Below are 20,555 nucleotides of genomic sequence, written 5' to 3'. Positions count from 1 at the left end.
TTAATCAAAATATGTAAAATCCAATAATGATCAAAAGTATACTTAGCACAGGGATCTCCAAAAGCAGGGCAAGCCTATCCTGAGTACCTCAATACACTAATACACACGACCAGTGACTAACAGAGAAAGAAAAATACAGTACACAACACACAGCAAGGTCCAGTGGTCAAACTGGTATCTCAGAAGCAAGAGTCGATTAAACATGCTCTACATGGCCTTATTTAATCTTCTAAAGGGTAACAACTCCTGCCATCACAATTACACTAAAACAACTATTTGACTCCCCTTATGCCACAGGCGTTTCTCATACAGTAGCGTGCGGTCCTTAGAAGTCTTGACTAGAGAGCGCGACGTCTCGATAAGGAAGGGAAGGGCGATGCCAGTCATTATATTCTCAAGGGAAATAATGTGTATTCTCATAAGTAGTAATTTCCCTTTTAGCTCTTGCAATTAATAGAGCAGATTGTTGAAGGTTTAGGTTTTTATTGCCGACGGTTATGGAGGATATCGTGTATCATTATCCTTTACTTTCAAATATATCCATGGGTGGATTCAGTGAGTGACCTAAGAATCCACACATTAAAAAACCCAGTCTTAAAGAAAATCCTCACCGAGATTCAAGCATCGGACCTATAGGATAGGAAGCCAAGCGACCCTGTATTTATCATTAATTTTCATTACAGTTATAAATCCATGTTTGAATTTTAAACAATTAAACTGCCATTATTACCCATTTTTTAAAAACACATTACACTTTTTAATAAGCAGTGCTTTTTTTTTTGTGAAGGTACGTACCGGTAGGGCATACCGGCATCTTTTGCAATGTGGGGAAAAATATGACTTTTCTTGTATTTTAACGTTTATTATTAATGTATTAGTAGTTAAAATTAGACAATCCATCACTGAGTACCGGCACCTATTTCTTTAAAAAAAAAAAAAAAGCACTGTTAAATGTATACTGTTTCATTGAAGAAGTCAACAACAAATATTAACTCATATTCTTCTCGAGAAAACCATTGTAAAAGGTCTCCGGTAGCACTACTCTTCTCGAGCTCTACTCTACTCTTCTAGAGCAGTCGAATTGTTGCAGCTATCATACATTGTGATGTTTTAGACTTTGTTTAGGCCTATTATCTTTTTTTTTAAAGCTTGTGACAAGACATTAAACTGTTACGATCTTCTCTATCAGGCCTTCTATAAACACTGCTCAACAACACATCTAATACAAGAACTTGACAACAAGAGCTTCAATAAACAATGTGGTGTTTTAATTACAATTACATCGACAGCCAATTGAACACAATTGGCTACACTAACTTCAAATGCTTTCTTGTACTTAACAGAACTGTCTAACTAAACACTACAAGTCTCTCTTGCTCGTACAGCTACATTTTCGTGGACTCCCAAGGTACCGCACAGTCCTTACTGCTTTATCTAATCATATTTTATATAATACAGACGTTACTTTAAAAAAGAAGATGATTTGGTGCCCTGGACTCAACTATCCTGTCTTACACATTGTCCTTAGTCCGTGAAGGCTCTCGATCACATAACCACAACACGGGTCAAACTTGCGTGCACTAGCAGTACTGTCCCTTGTCTATCGACATCCGTTGACCAGTGTAATTGGCCTGAGTCGTGTGTATCAGTAGGCTGCACACACATTAAGTCCGCCACTGGAGTTACTACAATACTCTGCATGAAGATACGACAACCGCGCAAATTAAAGACTTGGTCTATATGCGCTCTATTGAAGACTTTCATGCATGGCAAACAAACTATAAATAGCTAGCTTTTTGGTAAATTCGGTGTACAAAATACAGGAAGTAATACGCTTTGTTTTTTTTTTAAGATATATATTAACTAGTCGAACGGCAGCGTAGAATACGCACTGTTTTACAGGGCCGGCTCTAGGCCACTGCAACCTATGCGACCGCAGTGGGCCCTGCACTTTCATAGGACCCGCACGTTCATAGGACTCGATATAATTCAAGGTGTAGAAAATATTTATTTAAACCATTTTATTACTTAAAACAGATTTCCCGCGCCCTCCTGTCGATTTACCAAGAGCTCCTGGAAGTCTCTCGAAATAAACGAAAAAGTCCTTAAATATAAGGACATATATACACTAAAATTGTCATTTTGGGGTGTAATCCAATATGGAAAACACCAATCTTACGCGCGGCATTATGCATCTGCCGTAATTGTGTAATCTGGTGAAAGAAGCTTCTTGCGCCTCAAACTAATGAAGAATTACTTGAGGTCAACAATTCTCAAAGATAGATTGAAACATTTGGTAATTCTTGCTATTGAGCGTGATCTATGTATGTGTTAATTAAGATCTAGGTTCACAGTCAACAATAAACAAACAACAACCATTAGTGTCATGGCGGAGAATGATACTTTATTATATTCTTGCTATTGAGCGTGATCTATGTATGAAAAAGAATTATTATGATATACTGTATGACTTTGCTACACGCAAGGCTCGTAAAGTAATTCTGTGCGTAGTAAAGAATGAATAAAATGCATAGACACATTTATTTTCTAATACAAACTCTTAAATTTCACTTATTCGCTTCCCTACCCAAACTTTACCCCGCGAAATCCGTTTCGCATAGGGCCCCACAATGGTTAAGTCCGGCCCTGCTATTTATATCTATAAAGCGGGCAGGGTTAGATAAATTTAAACGACGGTCAAGCGCGCAGTCAGTCATCCGTAGTGTGAATACTACTCTTGTTTTCTCGTGGACTATCCGCAGAGTGATCTTTCCTTTACTTCTTGTCCAAACCCTTGAGGGAAGAAGAGAATTATATATAAAGGAGATAGATGTTTGTGCACTTTTTAGCTCTGCAGAATCAAATTTTCTAAGCTCTTCTGTTTGTAGAAATCCTGGGATAACTCCGAAACTGCCAGGGGAGTCCGGAAGTACATGCGTCGCCCAAATCGAGAGGACCCGTGGTTGAGGCTAAAAAGGTCGGAACAAACGATAATAGCGCAGTGGCGTACGGGACACTGCCCCATTGGTGCGTACTTCGCCCGGTTCCGGTCAAATTTTGATGCCCGTTGCCGGGCAGGGTATTAACCATGAACCATCGAGACAATCGATGGCCAGTCCAGCGCGCATACCGTAAGACCAGACAGCCATCTTATTTTTTTTTATCTTATATTATATCATACAGACATTACTTCAAAAAAAAAGGTGATTCCGTCATGCCTTTAGTCATGCATATTAACCAATGACTTAAATTCTGCCAAGTCACTGGCTTTCCTGGCTAGCTCAGACAACTCATTCCATACTCTAATAGCACTAGAGAAGAAGGAGCATTTGTACAAATTTGTCCTAGTATATGGATAAAAGAAAGTTCAAAGACTCAAAAAACAAAGATTTACTGCTGCAGAGGTAAACGACTGTATAGAAAATACGAAATACATGCATATATATAATGTGGAATGTGTCTTTATCTTTGTGTCTTTCTTAGTATTTTAATGAAGTTAATGAAACTAAGCTTACTTAACTGACTTTATTTTATTGATCATTCTAGATTTCATTTGTTACTTACTATGATCGGTGCATGTAAATATAAAGCGCTCGTCAACATCAGTACAAACATCTCCAACATCACAAAAGTATGAAGCCAAAGCCAGTCTGTTCACAACATCACACCAGTCTACAGCTGTAGAGTACAATTTTTTGAAAAGTGTATAGTCTAGATCTAGATCATTAGGTTTGAACAGAATAGGAAGATACAAACATTTTAGATATATTATGATCTTGAGATATTACATTAGGAAAACTTGATCCTGACAATCCCCTGTAGGCCTATATTTCATATTTTAATAGCATTTAGAACTAGATCTAAATCTTGATCTAGTATTTCTGTTAGAGATTATTGATCTAGAACAGTGTTGCCCAAAATACGTCCCGCGGGCTATATCCGACCCGTGACGTGGTTTTATGCAATGGGAGAGCCGAAGAAACTAAAAGTGGACTCTGAATTTAGAATCAAACAGGAAAAACTTTTTTTTTAAAGTGTGGCTGTTATAAAGCACAACTACATAGAAACGCATTATAGTTTGACTGCGAATCAAGGATTGTTAAACTACGCCTGAAGGATCGATGGAAAGATTTACCTACAAGAGACAAGAAAATGAGTCGTTGGTAAAGCTACCGTACCTATAATGTTGCTCACATTTTAAGTGGAGAAATGAGGCCAATGTCCTAAGCTTAAAAATGAAAAACTTCCAATATCACATTAATTATTGTTAGTACTAGATGCAAAATATTCTAATAAACTTATTTAGGTCTATTTCATTTTGTTTTGTACATTTTCTGTCATGTGGATCGCGACACGAATGTCGGAAATTAGGTTGGGTAGCACTGATCTAGATTTTATCTAGAAATAATCTTGAGTTTATTTATACAAATAAAGGTAATTTATTTACGCTGCATGTTTGGTATCTAGATCTAGACTTTATATCTATCATTCAGTCCATGAAAGCAAAACTATAGTTTTATCTGAATACGATAACTGAGACACATATGATAGCCTAGGGTTGGACCGCTTGTCAGAGGCTTTTTGAGAAGAACGAAAGTGAAAGCATTTTATAGGTAATGGAATTCTTGAACTAGTCCCTCTCCTATATCTAAATCTAAATCTATTTTGGGTCCACTAAAAACTTCTAGAATTTAGATCTTTTTCGATGGTCCATTTATTATCTGCACTAGATTAATTTCTTATTTGTTCATGTGAACTAGTCTATAGAAGTCATGTGAAAAACGCAAAATCTTATATCTAGACTCCTAATATAGCCATGCCGAATCTTTAAATAGATCTAGGGTAATAAAACACATAGGCCTAGGTCTAAAATAGTTCTAGATCTAAATTCATTCAGAGTTTGAATATTTCTGATAGAAATCTAGAAAGGTTGATCAATATTTTATCTAGAACTGTATTTAGCTAGAAGTCTAGATTTAGATTGCGACCAAAGCCAAATAATTATAACATTTCTTCAGTTTTTATACAATACAGAATTTACTTCAAGAAAAAAAGATGATTGAGTGTCCTTAGGTCCCTCTAGTCATGCATGTTAGCTGTCTTTTTATCACTTTGTCGGAAAGAAATGACCAACGTTCGATACAGTAAAAACGACTAGAGTTTAACTTTGTTGCCAATTTCTTGAAATGGCTGCGATTTTCTGGCTTAATAATGCGCTAGCAGACTTAAGATATTTAAGTTAGCAAAACATATAAAAGAATGTTTTGGGAGGAAAATTATTCGCAAAGTGTATCAAATAAACAAAGAAATCAACTTCCCTTGGTTACATGTGTGAACATGCCTAACACTTCAAGTACTAAATCGACACTACAAATAGGCTACGTAAATAGCCTAGTGCCTACAAACCGGGGGTTGGGGGGAATTTCCATCCAATTCAGGGGTTCTTAACCTGTGGGTCGCGACCCCCTTAAGGGTCGATTGACAATTTGTCAGGGGTCGCTTAAGACCATCGAAAGTATGGCCTAATCTAAAATGTAAAACTTGACACATTTTTTAACAACGGAAATTCCTATTTTTATTGTTATTCGAAGATAGATGTAGCAGACAGCAGAATCAGAATTCATTTCAAACATTTTAATTGTCGCAGCAGAACAAATTTCAACAGTTTAAGTAAATGCGCTTAATACATAAGCCTGGTCGTGTTATAAAGCACTGGTATGTCGTACGTAAGGTCAAGAGTCATTATTATTCGTCAATAATAATAAGATATAAGTGAAGTTTAAGGTTCACCACTTATAAAGTTCATATACGTTGTTTCTTTTAAAATACTAAGGTGTAAAATCTGTAATATGTGAACCAAAATGTGTACGTTTTGAAAGAGGTTGAACAGCGCATCCATAAATTTGAATTGTAATACGTAAAGCTTTGTATAGAAATGCTAAACGTATTGGACAACATGAACCTTGGATAAACTTCTAATGTTAGTAGGGCAGGAAAGCATGGGCCTGTAGTGCTCTGGTAAGAAACTCTGTTGTGTGCCTCTCGTAGTGCTCTGGTAAGAAACTCTGCTGTGTGCCTCTCGTAGTGCTCTGGTAAGAAACTCTGTTGTGTGCCTCTCGTAGTGCTCTGGTAAGAAACTCTGTTGTGTGCCTCTCGTAGTGCTCTGGTAAGAAACTCTGTTGTGGGCCTCTCATGGTGCTCTGGTAAGAAACTCTGTTGTGTGCCTCTTGTGGTGCTCTGGTAAGAAACTCTGTTGTGTGCCTCTTGTGGTGCTCTGGTAAGAAACTCTGTTGTGTGCCTCTTGTGGTGCTCTGGTAAGAAACTCTGTTGTGTGCCTCTCGTAGTGCTCTGGTAAGAAACTCTGTTGTGTGCCTCTCGTAGTGCTCTGGTAAGAAACTCTGTTGTGGGCCTCTCATGGTGCTCTGGTAAGAAACTCTGTTGTGTGCCTCTTGTGGTGCTCTGGTAAGAAACTCTGTTGTGTGCCTCTTGTGGTGCTCTGGTAAGAAACTCTGTTGTGTGCCTCTTGTGGTGCTCTGGTAAGAAACTCTGTTGTGTGCCTCTTGTGGTGCTCTGGTAAGAAACTCTGTTGTGTGCCTCTTGTGGTGCTCTGGTAAGAAACTCTGTTGTGTGCCTCTCGTAGTGCTCTGGTAAGAAACTCTGTTGTGGGCCTCTCGTAGTGCTCTGGTAAGAAACTCTGTTGTGTGCCTCTTGTGGTGCTCTGGTAAGAAACTCTGTTGTGGGCCTCTCGTAGTGCTCTGGTAAGAAACTCTGTTGTGTGCCTCTTGTGGTGCTCTGGTAAGAAACTCTGTTGTGTGCCTCTTGTGGTGCTCTGGTAAGAAACTCTGTTGTGTGCCTCTTGTGGTGCTCTGGTAAGAAACTCTGTTGTGTGCCTCTCGTAGTGCTCTGGTAAGAAACTCTGTTGTGGGCCTCTCGTAGTGCTCTGGTAAGGAACTCTGTTGTGGGCCTCTCGTAGTGGTCTGGTAAGAAACTCTGTTGTGGGCCTCTCGTGGTGCTCTGGTAAGAAACTCTGTTGTGGGCCTCTCGTAGTGGTCTGGTAAGAAACTCTGTTGTGGGCCTCTCGTAGTGGTCTGGTAAGAAACTCTGTTGTGGGCCTCTCGTAGTGCTCTGATAAGAAACTCTGTTGTGGGCCTCCCGTAGTGCTCTGGTAAGAAACTCTGCTGTTAAACCTAGTGCCTCATAGCCTCCATGGAGTTCAAGTAACCTTTCCGTTGTCTCCTCGCAGCATTTGGACACTCTCGTAAGACATTCACCAATGTTTCCTCCATCAGTTTGTATGTCAATTGTAGCGAAGTTATTTAAGTCGAATTATCAGTGATGCCATTTGCTAATGCTTTGCGGACAAAATTTCATCCAACTTTCCAAATCTACTTAACATCCCATTTGCACTTGCTAGAACTCCAATGAAAGTCAAAAGTGAAGATATTTAGGAAACAGAAATAGTTTATTGAACTCATTAATAGAGATGCAGGGAAAAATTTCTCCATTACAGACATCTGGATCAAGTGTTTACAGTCATGTCCCAATTTGTCTGTTTTGCACCTTCTTCAATTTACAATAATACATTATTTGTATAACAGCCTGTTCATTATCATGTCTAAATACAGAAAAACGTCACATGTGTATGCAATGTGAATAATAGGAATTAGAAATAGTAAGATGTAAGCTCATTTATGTATATATATATATATTTCAAAAATATAATTACATATTGTTTCATGATTAAACATAAAGCTTAGGCAATGAAAATCAGATTTACTGTCGGGTGGGGGGGGGGGTCGCGGCATAGTGAGGAATTGTAAAAAGGGGTCGCCGAGCAAAAAAGGTTGAGAACCATCGATCCAATTAATTGCATACCTGATATGGACACAAGTTATATAAAACTTTATCTCGTCGTCATAAATGTCAAACAAAACGAAATGTTTTCTAGCAAGTGTATTCCAGAGGTGACTTTGTATTTTTTACTTCTACTACTCATTTGTTTTTCGTGGCAAAGAGAAAAATCATAGTGTGCCGACTTAACAAGAACTGACCAGGTAACTAAGTAGTAATTGTTCGATTAGACAAAGTTGCAAAATAAAACACAAAAAAAAAAACAAAAAAAAACAAACTAACATTCCCCACCCCCAAAAAAAATAAAACGAAGGCCCCATAAATGCAGTAGTAACATACTGTTGTGAAATTTAAAATGTCACAAAAGTTTAGTTTATAATACGTAACTCTTGTTAGAGAAAGGGTATTAGAAAATTAAATATTAGTTATTTGCATGTTATCTTCTTCATTTCACTTCTCAATTTTGTAATTGCATATCAATATGTTTGACTGGGGAGGAGTGTTGGGGAATCAGCAATGGGCATGCAATCAATCTCAAATAGTCGTCACAATTAAAATATGCATCTCAATATTTAAATAGTCTACCTTATGCACATTTTCAAAATGCAAATAACATAAGATAGCAAAAGCAAAAAACAAAATATTTAAAAAAAAGGTTAAACACAACATAAATTAATGTCGATAGGCCTACCATTAATTCCATTGTCTCTATCTTGGATATTCCTAAACAATTCTATAGAACCATACAGCTCAAAATTGACTTGTGTGTCTAGTAGTCCTACTTTGGAATGATACTGAATGATAATGTCAGCCACGCTGTTAATGAGACTATCATCCACATCTCGTTTCATCAACAGTGTACAGTTGACACAGTACAGAGATTCACACAAACTGGAAAGAGAATCGGCTAAATATTGAGAGAAAACGCACCAAGTATATTTAAAAACACCAAATACAGAATTATCATTGACATCGCAGTACTAACTGTGTCACATAATTTAAGTAGAAAAATAAACAAAACTCAGAAACCAAAAACAATACGTTTAATGATAGAACGAATATGAAAGTTAGTTAAAATTACAACATAGGAAACAGTCACATTTACTGAAGGGATGTTGACAACTGTCAATCCTGAATTTTTAATGCTATTAAAATTCCTCATAGGATTCTTGCACTTTGTCTGACGGCGATACTGCTGCAGACCTACCATTGTATGAGAGCATCTTTCAATGAACCCTATTAAGTAGATTACTTAGTTTGGTACCTGGTCATTGCTAGGCGAAGGCGCCGGATCTGGGTCAGTGGTTTGAGTCCCCGTCTTTGCCTGCCTATGTTTGCGCCATTTTTTTTTTATACATCTTCGTTTTGTAATAACCTTGGTCGATACCTTAATGCTGCTATTATTAGGCTACATTTTAATATTACATGTCATATTTTATAATAGATTAGTCTGATATTACCCGCGGCACGAGAGTCTTAATTTGGGCATCACTGATACATTGTATTAGAAACATTAAACAAAATAATAGTGTTATGAGTAAAACGAATACTTGAAAATAAAAATATAAAGAATGGAGCTAAATATAGCTAGTCGACCTATGTAAAAATCCAAACACAAATTTAAAGGTTAATTTATCTTATTAAAATATGAAATGAATTGGACATTATATTGTATATTCATGTGATAAAGTGTAAAACTACCTTAAGATCTAGAGTTAGATCTAGGCTTTGAGAGATTTTCTTCCTACACGTGCATGGAGACTTCCTCTACGCACGTGAGACTTTTCGGTCTTGTCTCATGTAAACATGGCTATATGACCTAGATCCGAGAAATACTAATACTTTCATAGAGTCGGCTACTTTTAACAAAAGTGTCTTCAGTTTGTTTTAGGGCTATTTTAGATATATTCCGTTCCCAGTAAGTATCCAAGGAAAAATTATACCAAGTCTTATCAACGTTCAAACGGTTTTGACTTATTATCGGAGCATACATACATACATACATACATGCATACATACATACATACATACATGCATACATGCATACATACATACATACATACATGCATACATACATACATACATACATACATACATACATACATACATGCATGCATGCATGCATACATACATAAATACATACATACATACATACATACATACATACATACATACATACATACATACATACATACATACGTTCATGCATACATACATACATACATACATACATACTTACATACATACATACATACATACATACATACATACATGCATGCATGCATACATACATACATACATACATACATACATACATACATACATACATACGTTCATGCATACATACATACATACATACATACATACATACACTACATACATACATACATACACCACATACATACATACATACAGACATACACTACATACATACATACATACACCACATACATACATACATACAGACATACACTACATACATACATACATACATACATACATACATACATACATACATACATACATACATACATGCATACATACATACATGCATACATACATACATACTTTTATAAACCTGGTGGTGGCACTGAGAGGGGTAGTGGTGTGTGTGTAGTCAGCCGACGCAAATCGCCCCAGGCCAGCGCTAGACGAGCGGTCAACCGTGACGAGCTACGATGGTCAGCCGAGTCGAGTGTCAACAGGACAGTTCGGGAAAGATCGCCGTCGTGAACAAGAGCTCAGGAGCGTCACGAGAGTTGTAGTCATCTGACCACCTAGAAACGTCGAGCGGCGTTCTGTCCGGTTCGAGAAGGCCAGTAGGGACCCTATATAAGAGCGGAGGCGACGCAGTCAAGACGGTTCAGAAAGCGGGTTTACGACAGGAGTTCAGAACACGGTCGACTACAGCACAGTTCAACGGTGTGGTCCTGTACGGAGCATTACGACGGTTCAGTGCGGAGTACTATCAAGTACAGTTGAGACGGCTGGCGTCTTGATCTTGGTCAATGATCGAGTCCGACACAACGAGCCTAGTGTGTGAAGTCAGTCCTGAACTGTTGAACCCAGTGCAAGCCCGGAACGAGACGGAGAGACCAGTGCAAGACTTGATACGGCGGAACGGTGTTATCGGAGAGATATTTGTTATCGCAGAGCTATTTGTACTGTTCTACGTGCTGCCAATTGTACAGTATTGGCTGTTATTTATGGACATTAAACCTTTACGTTATTTTGGAGCCCTGACTTGTCAAGTTCTTTAAGTTGGTGGTGTATGGTGCAGTTTGCAGAGAGCCTGGATAGTGAGATTCGTAACAATACATACATACGTTCATGCATGCATGCATACATACATACATACATACATACATACATACATACATACATACATACATACACTACATACATACATACATGCATGCATACATACACCACATACATACATACACTACATACCAGTGGCTTAGCTACCAATGTGCGGGTGGTGCGGGCCGCACAGGGCACCAAGTGGCGAGGGGCACCAAAATTCCCCCAGTGTGTATTAATTTCCTATTTCCCTGAGCTTTTCAGTAAAAACGACTAATTGTATGGACACGAACAAACATAAACTGCTGTATTTTAAACATTAACTAACGATTTATCAACTAGTCACGTCGCTATTTTGTTTCATCTCCTAGACTATTTCTTCAATACAATGTAAGCTATAGAACAGTTTCAATCTAATTTACTAGATTTATTTCGGACACACGGTACATGTTGTTACTACACTGATCAATGCTCTGTAATATAAAGAAGAAGTAGAAGATAGGCCAACCTTTTTTTACTTCATTGTTTAGTCCACTGGTTTAATCTAGATATTGAGTTTACAAATATATTTCTAAACTCTAGCTCTAAACAATTGTCTTAGTTTATTCATTTCTTTATGATTCTTTATAGATTAATTTTGGAAATAATTCTATTGTAATGTCAATATTTTTAAATAAGCTAACCTTTGTTTTCTACGAGTTTTATTTTTACTTACTAGTTAATTGTAATACTGTAACGTAAACAATATGATGAACAGTGCTCAAGACTGACTAGTCTGGCTGGCGCCTCAAAACCCTTTTAAGCTCAGACGGAGAAATTGGCATCTCTGGTTCTCTCCGGTCTGGGTAGACTATAAGGGCCCCATACCCAGATCTATCGGGGCCCCTCATTACCGACCCATCGGTATAGCAGAAAATGGCATCTGATGGGTAGGACTTTAGTGTAGCTGATGCCAAGTTTTGGAGTATGGCAGGTGTTAATCGCCTCTTGGTGGCTCCCTCTTGCCCTATAAGGGACATGCTTATTTGTGGGGCCGGCAATCTCCTCCACGCAGGGCAAGTACTAATTCTTCTAATAGGAATTCTATCAGTTGAGAGCTGATTTTGACAAATAGGCCGCAATGTGGAGGAACGATCGCATTTTTATGCGGTTCCTCTCTCTTCACTGTTGCACTAAGATTGTGGTGGGTAGCCTAGAGTCTCCCCTTTTGTAGCGCTCTTAGGCCGTAAGTACTGCCCTCTCCCTCCTTAGATTTAAAGGGGCCACCTTTGTTAAGATTTCAGCAGCGTTTGTTGGGCTTGTCCGAAAGGTGCCACAAATGAAACATAGTGCCTGTGATTGTATTCGGTCGAGTGATTCGAGGGCAGTTTTACTAGCATATACTTGAACTCTATAGCTGTACTCAATTTGTGATCTGACTGCCCCTAAGTACAATGTGCGTAGCTTGTAAGCTTTGGCACCCCACTTTGTGCTGGCCAGCTTTCTTAGTAACGCTAACTTCTCCGAGGCTTTTCTTTCAACTTCCTGGACGTGCTGGAACATTGACAACTTTCTATCCAGGGTTACCCCTAGATATTTTGGCGTGTTTTCACGTTGGAGTCGCAGCCCACCGAGTTTAAGCTCGAATGGAGCCTTAAGAATGTCGATTCCTAGGCTGAATAGGGACCAGGTCGTTTTGGCAACGTTTATCTAAATCTGTCATTTGTCGCAATACGAGGAGATGGTATGGAGGTCTGCACTTGCAATGCCGCCTGTATTTGGTCGGCTTTCTTCCCGGTTGACCAGAGGACAATGTCATCCGCATAAAGCAGTTTCTTTGACCGCAGTGAGGTGCGTTTCTTAAATTTCTTAAGTCTAAAGAAGCATCGAGACAATTTCAAGTCACATCATTGCCAGAGTCCACCGACTATAGGCGAGCTGTTATTGGGTATGAATTAACTGAACAATTAAAAGCAACAAAGCAAGATAAGACGGTTATTATTGAATCCAGAAAAAAATGATGAGGCCGACATCCTGAATGATGAAAAAGAAGAAAATACTTCAATACCGCAGGTTCTAGAGACTAAAGGACAGCACACAAGCATGTCTTTAGAACACTCCTCAAAAATTCATTTGGAAGAAGCTGAACCATCAGACAGTGTAAACAATACAGAAAGCAGGATAATAAACTCTAGACTGAACTACACTGGAGATCGGCATGATGTCATCACATATAATATTCGCATACACCTTGTCACTCAAGGATCTGAAACAGTTCAGCGTATGGACAGTCAATTATGAGAGGCGTATAGACATCAAGAATCAGCAAAAGGAAAGGCTAGAAAGCTTTCAAAGGCTTGTTTTTTTCGGAACTAGCCTTAAACGTTTAGTTGAGACCCGCTGGAGCGCCAGAAGAGAAGCCGTCAAGATGGTTAGGGATAAATTTTATAAAATTATAGAAACTCTGGAGACATTAACTAGCAGAGATGAAAATTCATCGACTAGATCTGAAGCAGGTGGATTATTGGTTGCTATTCAGTCTTTTAATTTTCTCACCTATCTTGGATTTTGGGCTCCTGTATTAACTGAAATTAATGATGCGCAAGTCTACCTTCAACAACAAGGATTGTCTATTCGAGGCTGCTCACTCAAACTAAAAACATTAGAGACATTTTTAAGTATTAATCGAGAGGACATCGCTGAAGCCAGCATTACCTTTGCCGAAAGCGTGTGTTCAGATCTGAGAATCAGTACAGAACTTCAAAAACGTATTGGCCATAAGAAAAAGATGCCTGGTGAGAAAAGTGACTACTCTGTACTTACACACAAAGAAGAGCTACGAAGGGAAATTTATTCTACCTTAGACAGGATTGTTCAAGAAATAATCACCCGATTCGAGCAACTTCATGATTTAGCAGATAGATATGAATTTTAGTCGCTTCCCAGCTATTAATTCCTCAGGTCGAAATCAATCTCGATAGTACTCCTAGCGACATTGATAAAAACGAATTTCTGCTGGAGCGAAAGCGGCTTCAACGGTTTGTCACAGTTTCATCAGAAGCCTCCGAACTTCCAAAACAAGGACCTGTTGAGCTCTTGAAATTTATAAAATAATATCAGCTAGACCAGTGGTTCCCAAACTTTTTAGTCTCGTAGACCCCTTGCCATGTTTTCCAGTTTTCGGTACACCCCCTGCATTTTTTGTAAGATTCATCAACCTCAAATGTGTTTTTTTCTGTGATTTCTAGGCCATATATATTCATTGATAAAATTCAAATTAAAATGAAGCAAAATAAAATAAAGCTTTAAAATAAGATGTTACAATTTTAAAAAGTTATAATAGAGAAAAATTCATTCGATTAAACTTCAAAGATTTAACTAAGGCACAACTCATTAATGGGAAATGAAATTTAAAGTCACCACATGCTTCAATGAGATCCGATATCGTAGACCCCCATTTACAGATCTTAGACCCCCAATTTATTTTTTCACTTCCGTAGACCCCTTGGAAATCCCCATAGACCCCTGGGGGTCTATATAGACCACTTTGGGAATCACTGAGCTAGACGATTCAGTCCCAAATATCGTCATCATGATTCGCCTATTTTTAACTATTGCGGTAAACGTCGCTACATGCGAGAGAAGTTTTTCCAAACTTAAACTGATCAAGAATTACGATGACAAATTTACTACTCACTAATTTGTCCATTTTGTCCATTGAACAAGAGCTGGTGGAAAAAATTGATTTCGATAAAATTATTTATACTTTTGCCAGCAAGAAAGCGCGTAAAATTCATTTGTAGTATGTTTATGTAAAAGTGATTTTTTGAATTAACAATATTTGATTAATGAATACATATTTTTTGAACAAAAAAAGTAAGGTTTTGCAATGTTATTAATTAGTTAGTTTTTTTTTTTTTTTTTTTTTTGGGGGGGGGCATCAAGATGAGGTACCGCACCAGGCATCATATACTCTAGCTACGCCACTGCTACATACATACACCACATACATACATACATACATACATACATACACCACATACATACATACATACATACATACATACACTACATACATACATACATACATACATACATACATACATACATACATACATACATACATACATACATACATACACCACATACATACATACATACACCACATACATACATACATACATACATACATACATACATACATACATACACTACATACATACATACATACATACATACATACATACATACATACATACATACATACATACATGCATACATACATACACTACATACATACATACATACATACATACATACATACATACATACATGCATACATACATACATACATACATACATACATACATACATACATACATACATACATACATACATACATACATACATACATGCATACATACATACATACATGCATACATACATACATACATACATACATACATACATACATACATACATACATACATACATACATACTTTCTGCTTTTTATTATAGTAAGGAATATGTCGGCTAAGCGGGTAAACCAATTTTCATACTCTAATTTTATTTTCTTGGCAAAAATAAAAAAAAAAAGAAGTGAATATTCACCATGTTTACAGTTTAACATGGATCTAAATTCAATGCATTACATTAGTAATACCAAAGGCTCGCGGGTCACAGCCGGCTATGTAAAAAAATATAAATTATAAATGGAATACAAAGATTGAGCTTTTTAGAACCAGTTCTATGTTAAGCAAAATAAGTGCAAAAATATCGGTACAAAATATTTTAAAAGGCGCATACGTTTTTGCCAATAAAATGAGTATGTCAATGTGTATCAAAAACACTCCAGTTTAAACATGTTTCTCTAATAATCTAAAGACAAATGATTTCATTACAAACGTACACTCTCTGCGCACTATTTTACTTGCAGTGTTTCAGAAGATATATTTTTTTCACTTTTTAGCGCAGTAATATTTTCGCAATTGGGAAGTTTGGCTTGGCTTGTGGACCTATAAGTGGGCTCGAGGTTCGAAACCCGACTCGGGCAGAGTTGTGTTTACTGAGCGCCTAAAGCCAGCTCGGAAAACCAATTCCCCCCCCCCCCCCCACTGGTCCACAAATGAGATTGGACCAAAAGCGCTTAAGCATGAAAGTAGCGATATATAAAAGCTATAATAATAATATATTCCCTATATGTATATGATAATGATCGATTCCAAGAGTGTGTTTTTTCTGCTATCTCGTTGCATCTAAGACGACTCATTATAGTTCTTTTTTTTTTTAAAGCAGTGATGGAACTAAGTCAAAAAATGAATGAGCTAAGTATAGATGCTGTAAAACAGTCTCTGTCTCAGGATTTCAACATCTGACCATCACATATAAATAAAAAGAGACTAATAACGAAATGAAATAGACAAGAACTCTTTTGTTCATTATGTAATAAAATCCTCGGAACAAATGTAACACACTGTTATAAACTAGACAGTAAATGCTTAAGAGAAACCAGGATATGAAAGTAGATTTAGTTTGTTGATGCATCGTATAATTCTTTGCTCTTTTAATGTATTTTATGTGTAATAGACATTCGCATAACATATTCCTTATGGATAATAAAGTTTACTAATTTTTTTTGTTTTCTTTAAGAGATGAACTAATATTCATTCTTTTCAATTTCAATTCATTCAAATTATTATACTCCCTCTATTTTTTAAATTTTAGAAATAGTTTAAAAAATATATTGATACAATTATTTTTGGATATCGCTTATTGACATATTTACATTTAAATGTATTGCCGAAAAGTCAAAAAGTTTTGGTTTACATTATGCGATTCTTTTATCATGATGTTTAATAAAATATAGATCCTTTGATTTACCTGAATTGCACATCTTCAAAACCAGCTCCTTCTGTAACATTCTTCAATATTTCGTTGAACTGAGTACAAAGGGAAAATACTATTTTTTTTATAGATATAATAGATATATTTTATTTTGTGAACCATATTTGAATGTGTGATTAAGTGTTTGATAAAAAAAAAAGTTTTTAGAAAAACAAATGTTAAACTTTGAAGATGACATATTTTAACTATGTCGTTTCTTCCTAAAATAGAGGCCAGATTTAAACGATCAACCTAATATACATTTTTATCGTGTGAATTAAGTAAGATAAAATTTCAAGGCCCGCTCTTTGTCTTCACTTACTGTCTTTCTCTCTCTCTCTCTCTTAAATCTCATTTTTTTAACCTACGTATCGTAATTTCTCAGATTTACTTTTGACTTAGAGAGGCCTACTTTATAATGCGCCCTCGACGCATACACAAACTTATATTTGCGTCCTGTAAATTCTAGTATCATTTTTATTTTTTCGACCGTGACCCCCCTCCTTTGTGTGTGTGTGGGGGGGTGAGTTTTTTTTAACCTTTAATCTTAATGGAATGAAAAAACAGTAGGCTATTTTTTTTTACCGCATATTGTTCTTTATACTGTATGTTGTGTGTCTGAGAGGACCCCAAATGAAATACTAAGTAGCTGTTCCCATTCTACATTTTATCTTCTATTTTGTTCTCTAAATAAAAAGATTTTAATTTTAGCTTTAATTTTAGTTGACCAGAAAAAAACAAAGGTAACTAATATTTAAATTTGTTGTGAACATTTCTTGTACATTTTATAAATATATTTGACTTTGTGATACTGAAAAAAAAAAACTCTCTTTGTTAACATAATGTAAATACCCCCCCCCCTATAATATCCCTTACATTTATGAATTGTTATAGAATTGGTGTATTTTTATATTTAAAAAATCGCTTACATAAGTAATTTTATAAGCTAAATGGTTTGCTTTTAGAAAACAAAAAGTAGCCGTTGCAACTTTCCAATCCACAACGTATGGTGAAATAAGATTTTTCATTTCTATTTTTTTTTTTTTTTTTTTTTTTGAGATCTCAGTGTGACAGACTGACATTTTGCCGCTAAAAATAGAAAATAAAGAAGGCCTTGAAAATACAGAATTAAAGATATATATTTAGCCTTTTGGGGAAATACCGAAAATAAGATACACATTTTTCGAAAATGATAATAGTCAGGTCTCTGTCAAAAAGGTTCTCAGCAATCTCTTAGAAATGTCATGTTGATCAGTAAGACAGTTTAAAAAAGCTCTTGACCAACGACCAATGAATCTGTGAGTCAGTGGCAATATAAAGTAATTATTAGTTAAACCAAAGGAAGTGGCATTATGGTGATTAATTTGGCTATTTCTAGCTATACAAGGACGGGTAGTCTACAATTTTTCCACTAACTCCAGGAAGAACCTGTTCTAGGGTACAATAAACGTCTTCCGAAAGAATGAAGGATCAGAATGTAATAAAGAATAATTATTTACACACACACACATATATACACACATATTTACACACACATATATGTATATATATTGTTACGTATTTCTGAATCTTCTGGCTAGATGTATTAGTTGGCACACAAATAAAAACACAGCAAAGAACTTGACGACTAAACTTTCAGTTGCATATAAATTTAATGACTATTAACTCTAACATTACTGTAACATGTAGCGTAGAAGACTGTACAATATCTGTCAGTTTACAGTTAGCTATACTTCGTTGCACTGCATCTCTTCACTTTGTTGCACTTCATCTCTTCTCAACTTGCATCGAGCCGTATTCCACAGAACAGACCAACGACACACTTCCCAGTGTCGCTCCAGGTCTCCCAAAGCTGAACCAAGTCGTACTCAAGTCTACCGAATCAGAGCCGCACACGTCTTACATCGACTGTATCGACTGTAACGGCTCAAGTCCACTGTAGTTCGCTGTATAGACTTTAACGACAGTAGTCCACTCCAGTTAACTCTACCCTAGTTAACTTGCATCGAGTCGTACACATTTCTCTTCCACAGAGCCGCACACGTCTTACATAGTCTGTATCGACTGTAACGGCTCACTCACGACTCCATACGACTCCATACGACTGACTTTCACATTAACTTTCTGGCTTATATAGAGTCCCTAATCGCTTCTCCAAAGTTGCACAAACACTCCTAGTATTCTCTGGAATAACATGTCAGGAAACGTCACATCCTGTCTTTATTTATACACGTAGATTCCAGAAAACACTCGCTGCAGTGTCATCAAGTCGGGGTCACACGTAGTGACCTTTATCTGTCACTGTTCATTAGTAACTGTCCCCCTACTTAGATCTGTTCGTCCCCTGGAACAACACGTGTGGACACGTCACATCCTGTCTTTGTTTGTACATGTAGATTCCAGGGAACACTAGCTGCTGTGTCATCTCGCCGGGGTCATACGTTGACCTCTACCTATCACTGTTCATTTGTAACAATATATATATATTCTTGGAAGAGGGCTGAGGGGGGAATCCCCCACCCCATTCTGAAAAATTCCTGGCTACGCCCATGAATAGACTATATTTTGTATTTTCATATGTCAAAGTAAAAAAACTATCTGTGCAAAGTGTAGTTTTAAAACATTGATCTAGATCTAGATTGTTTCGATTTAAACATGGTAAACATGACCTAGATCGATGAAATTATAATACTTTCATAGAGTTGGTCAAAATTTTTTTTTTAGGTCTTAAGTTTGTTTAGGGCTACAATACATAAGTTATTGTCCCAGTTAGTACCCAAGGAACATTTATGCCAATTTTTATCAAGATTAGTGAAACGGTTTTAATTTCTTTGCGGAACATACATACATACATACGCCTTACTTTCTATTTTATAGTATAGATTTAAGAAAGTTGGTTTCTTAAGTTTACAAAGCTGATTTGTAGTTTAAGTGAAATGTGAAAATAAATTTTACGTACAAAACGTTCATAAGATCCATATGTATCATTCTTGTTTGAAACAAAACTCAGATAAATTGTCTTTGGCTTTAAATCTATAAAATGAAAAATGCTAAAATGTATATAAAAACAGCAAAAACATAAAAAAATACTTTAAAAAAGAACAAAGCTTATATTAAGTGTAAGTGTATTAATTAGTTTGGATTAGTCATGTAATGATATATATGTTTTATATATATATATATATATGTATATATATATATATATATATATATATATATATATATATATATATATATATATATATATATATATATATATATATATATATATATATATATATATATATATCATTAACCATGTCATGACAATGTTCAATAAGGGCTAGAATTTTCAAGGAGAATAATTTAAGTTATGTCCTTATGCAAAACACAAATCAAAATAATTAATTACCAATAGTTAATTAACTAAGTGTTTTTATTGATTCTTGTGTTGTTAGGTAAAATGACTAATTGTGCAAAATTTCAGCCTAATTCTAGAATGTTTGTGTAAGAAATAACGTGTAAAAAGTTTTTAACAAGACAGACAGACAGACAGACA

The 20,555-nt window shown here is 36.3% G+C and overlaps 1 protein-coding gene across 1 annotated transcript in view; it reads right to left on the bottom strand.

Annotated features, from left to right (window-relative positions):
• LOC106079359 (uncharacterized) overlaps positions 1 to 20,555 on the bottom strand; it is a 104,300-nt gene that overhangs the window by 52,252 nt on the left and 31,493 nt on the right. The window contains exons 11-14 of the mRNA XM_056045587.1: positions 19,977 to 20,050; positions 17,015 to 17,073; positions 8,543 to 8,742; positions 3,565 to 3,678 (exon numbers count right to left, since the gene is read on the bottom strand). Coding sequence (XP_055901562.1) covers positions 3,565 to 3,678; positions 8,543 to 8,742; positions 17,015 to 17,073; positions 19,977 to 20,050 — 447 coding nt within the window. The remainder of the gene's footprint in view (positions 1 to 3,564; positions 3,679 to 8,542; positions 8,743 to 17,014; positions 17,074 to 19,976; positions 20,051 to 20,555) is intronic.

This window comes from Biomphalaria glabrata, chromosome 11, assembly GCF_947242115.1.
Source record: "Biomphalaria glabrata chromosome 11, xgBioGlab47.1, whole genome shotgun sequence".
Taxonomy (NCBI): domain Eukaryota; kingdom Metazoa; phylum Mollusca; class Gastropoda; family Planorbidae; genus Biomphalaria; species Biomphalaria glabrata.
The sequence above is the reverse complement of the archived record's forward strand: the minus strand, read 5'-3'. Positions and strand labels throughout refer to the sequence as shown.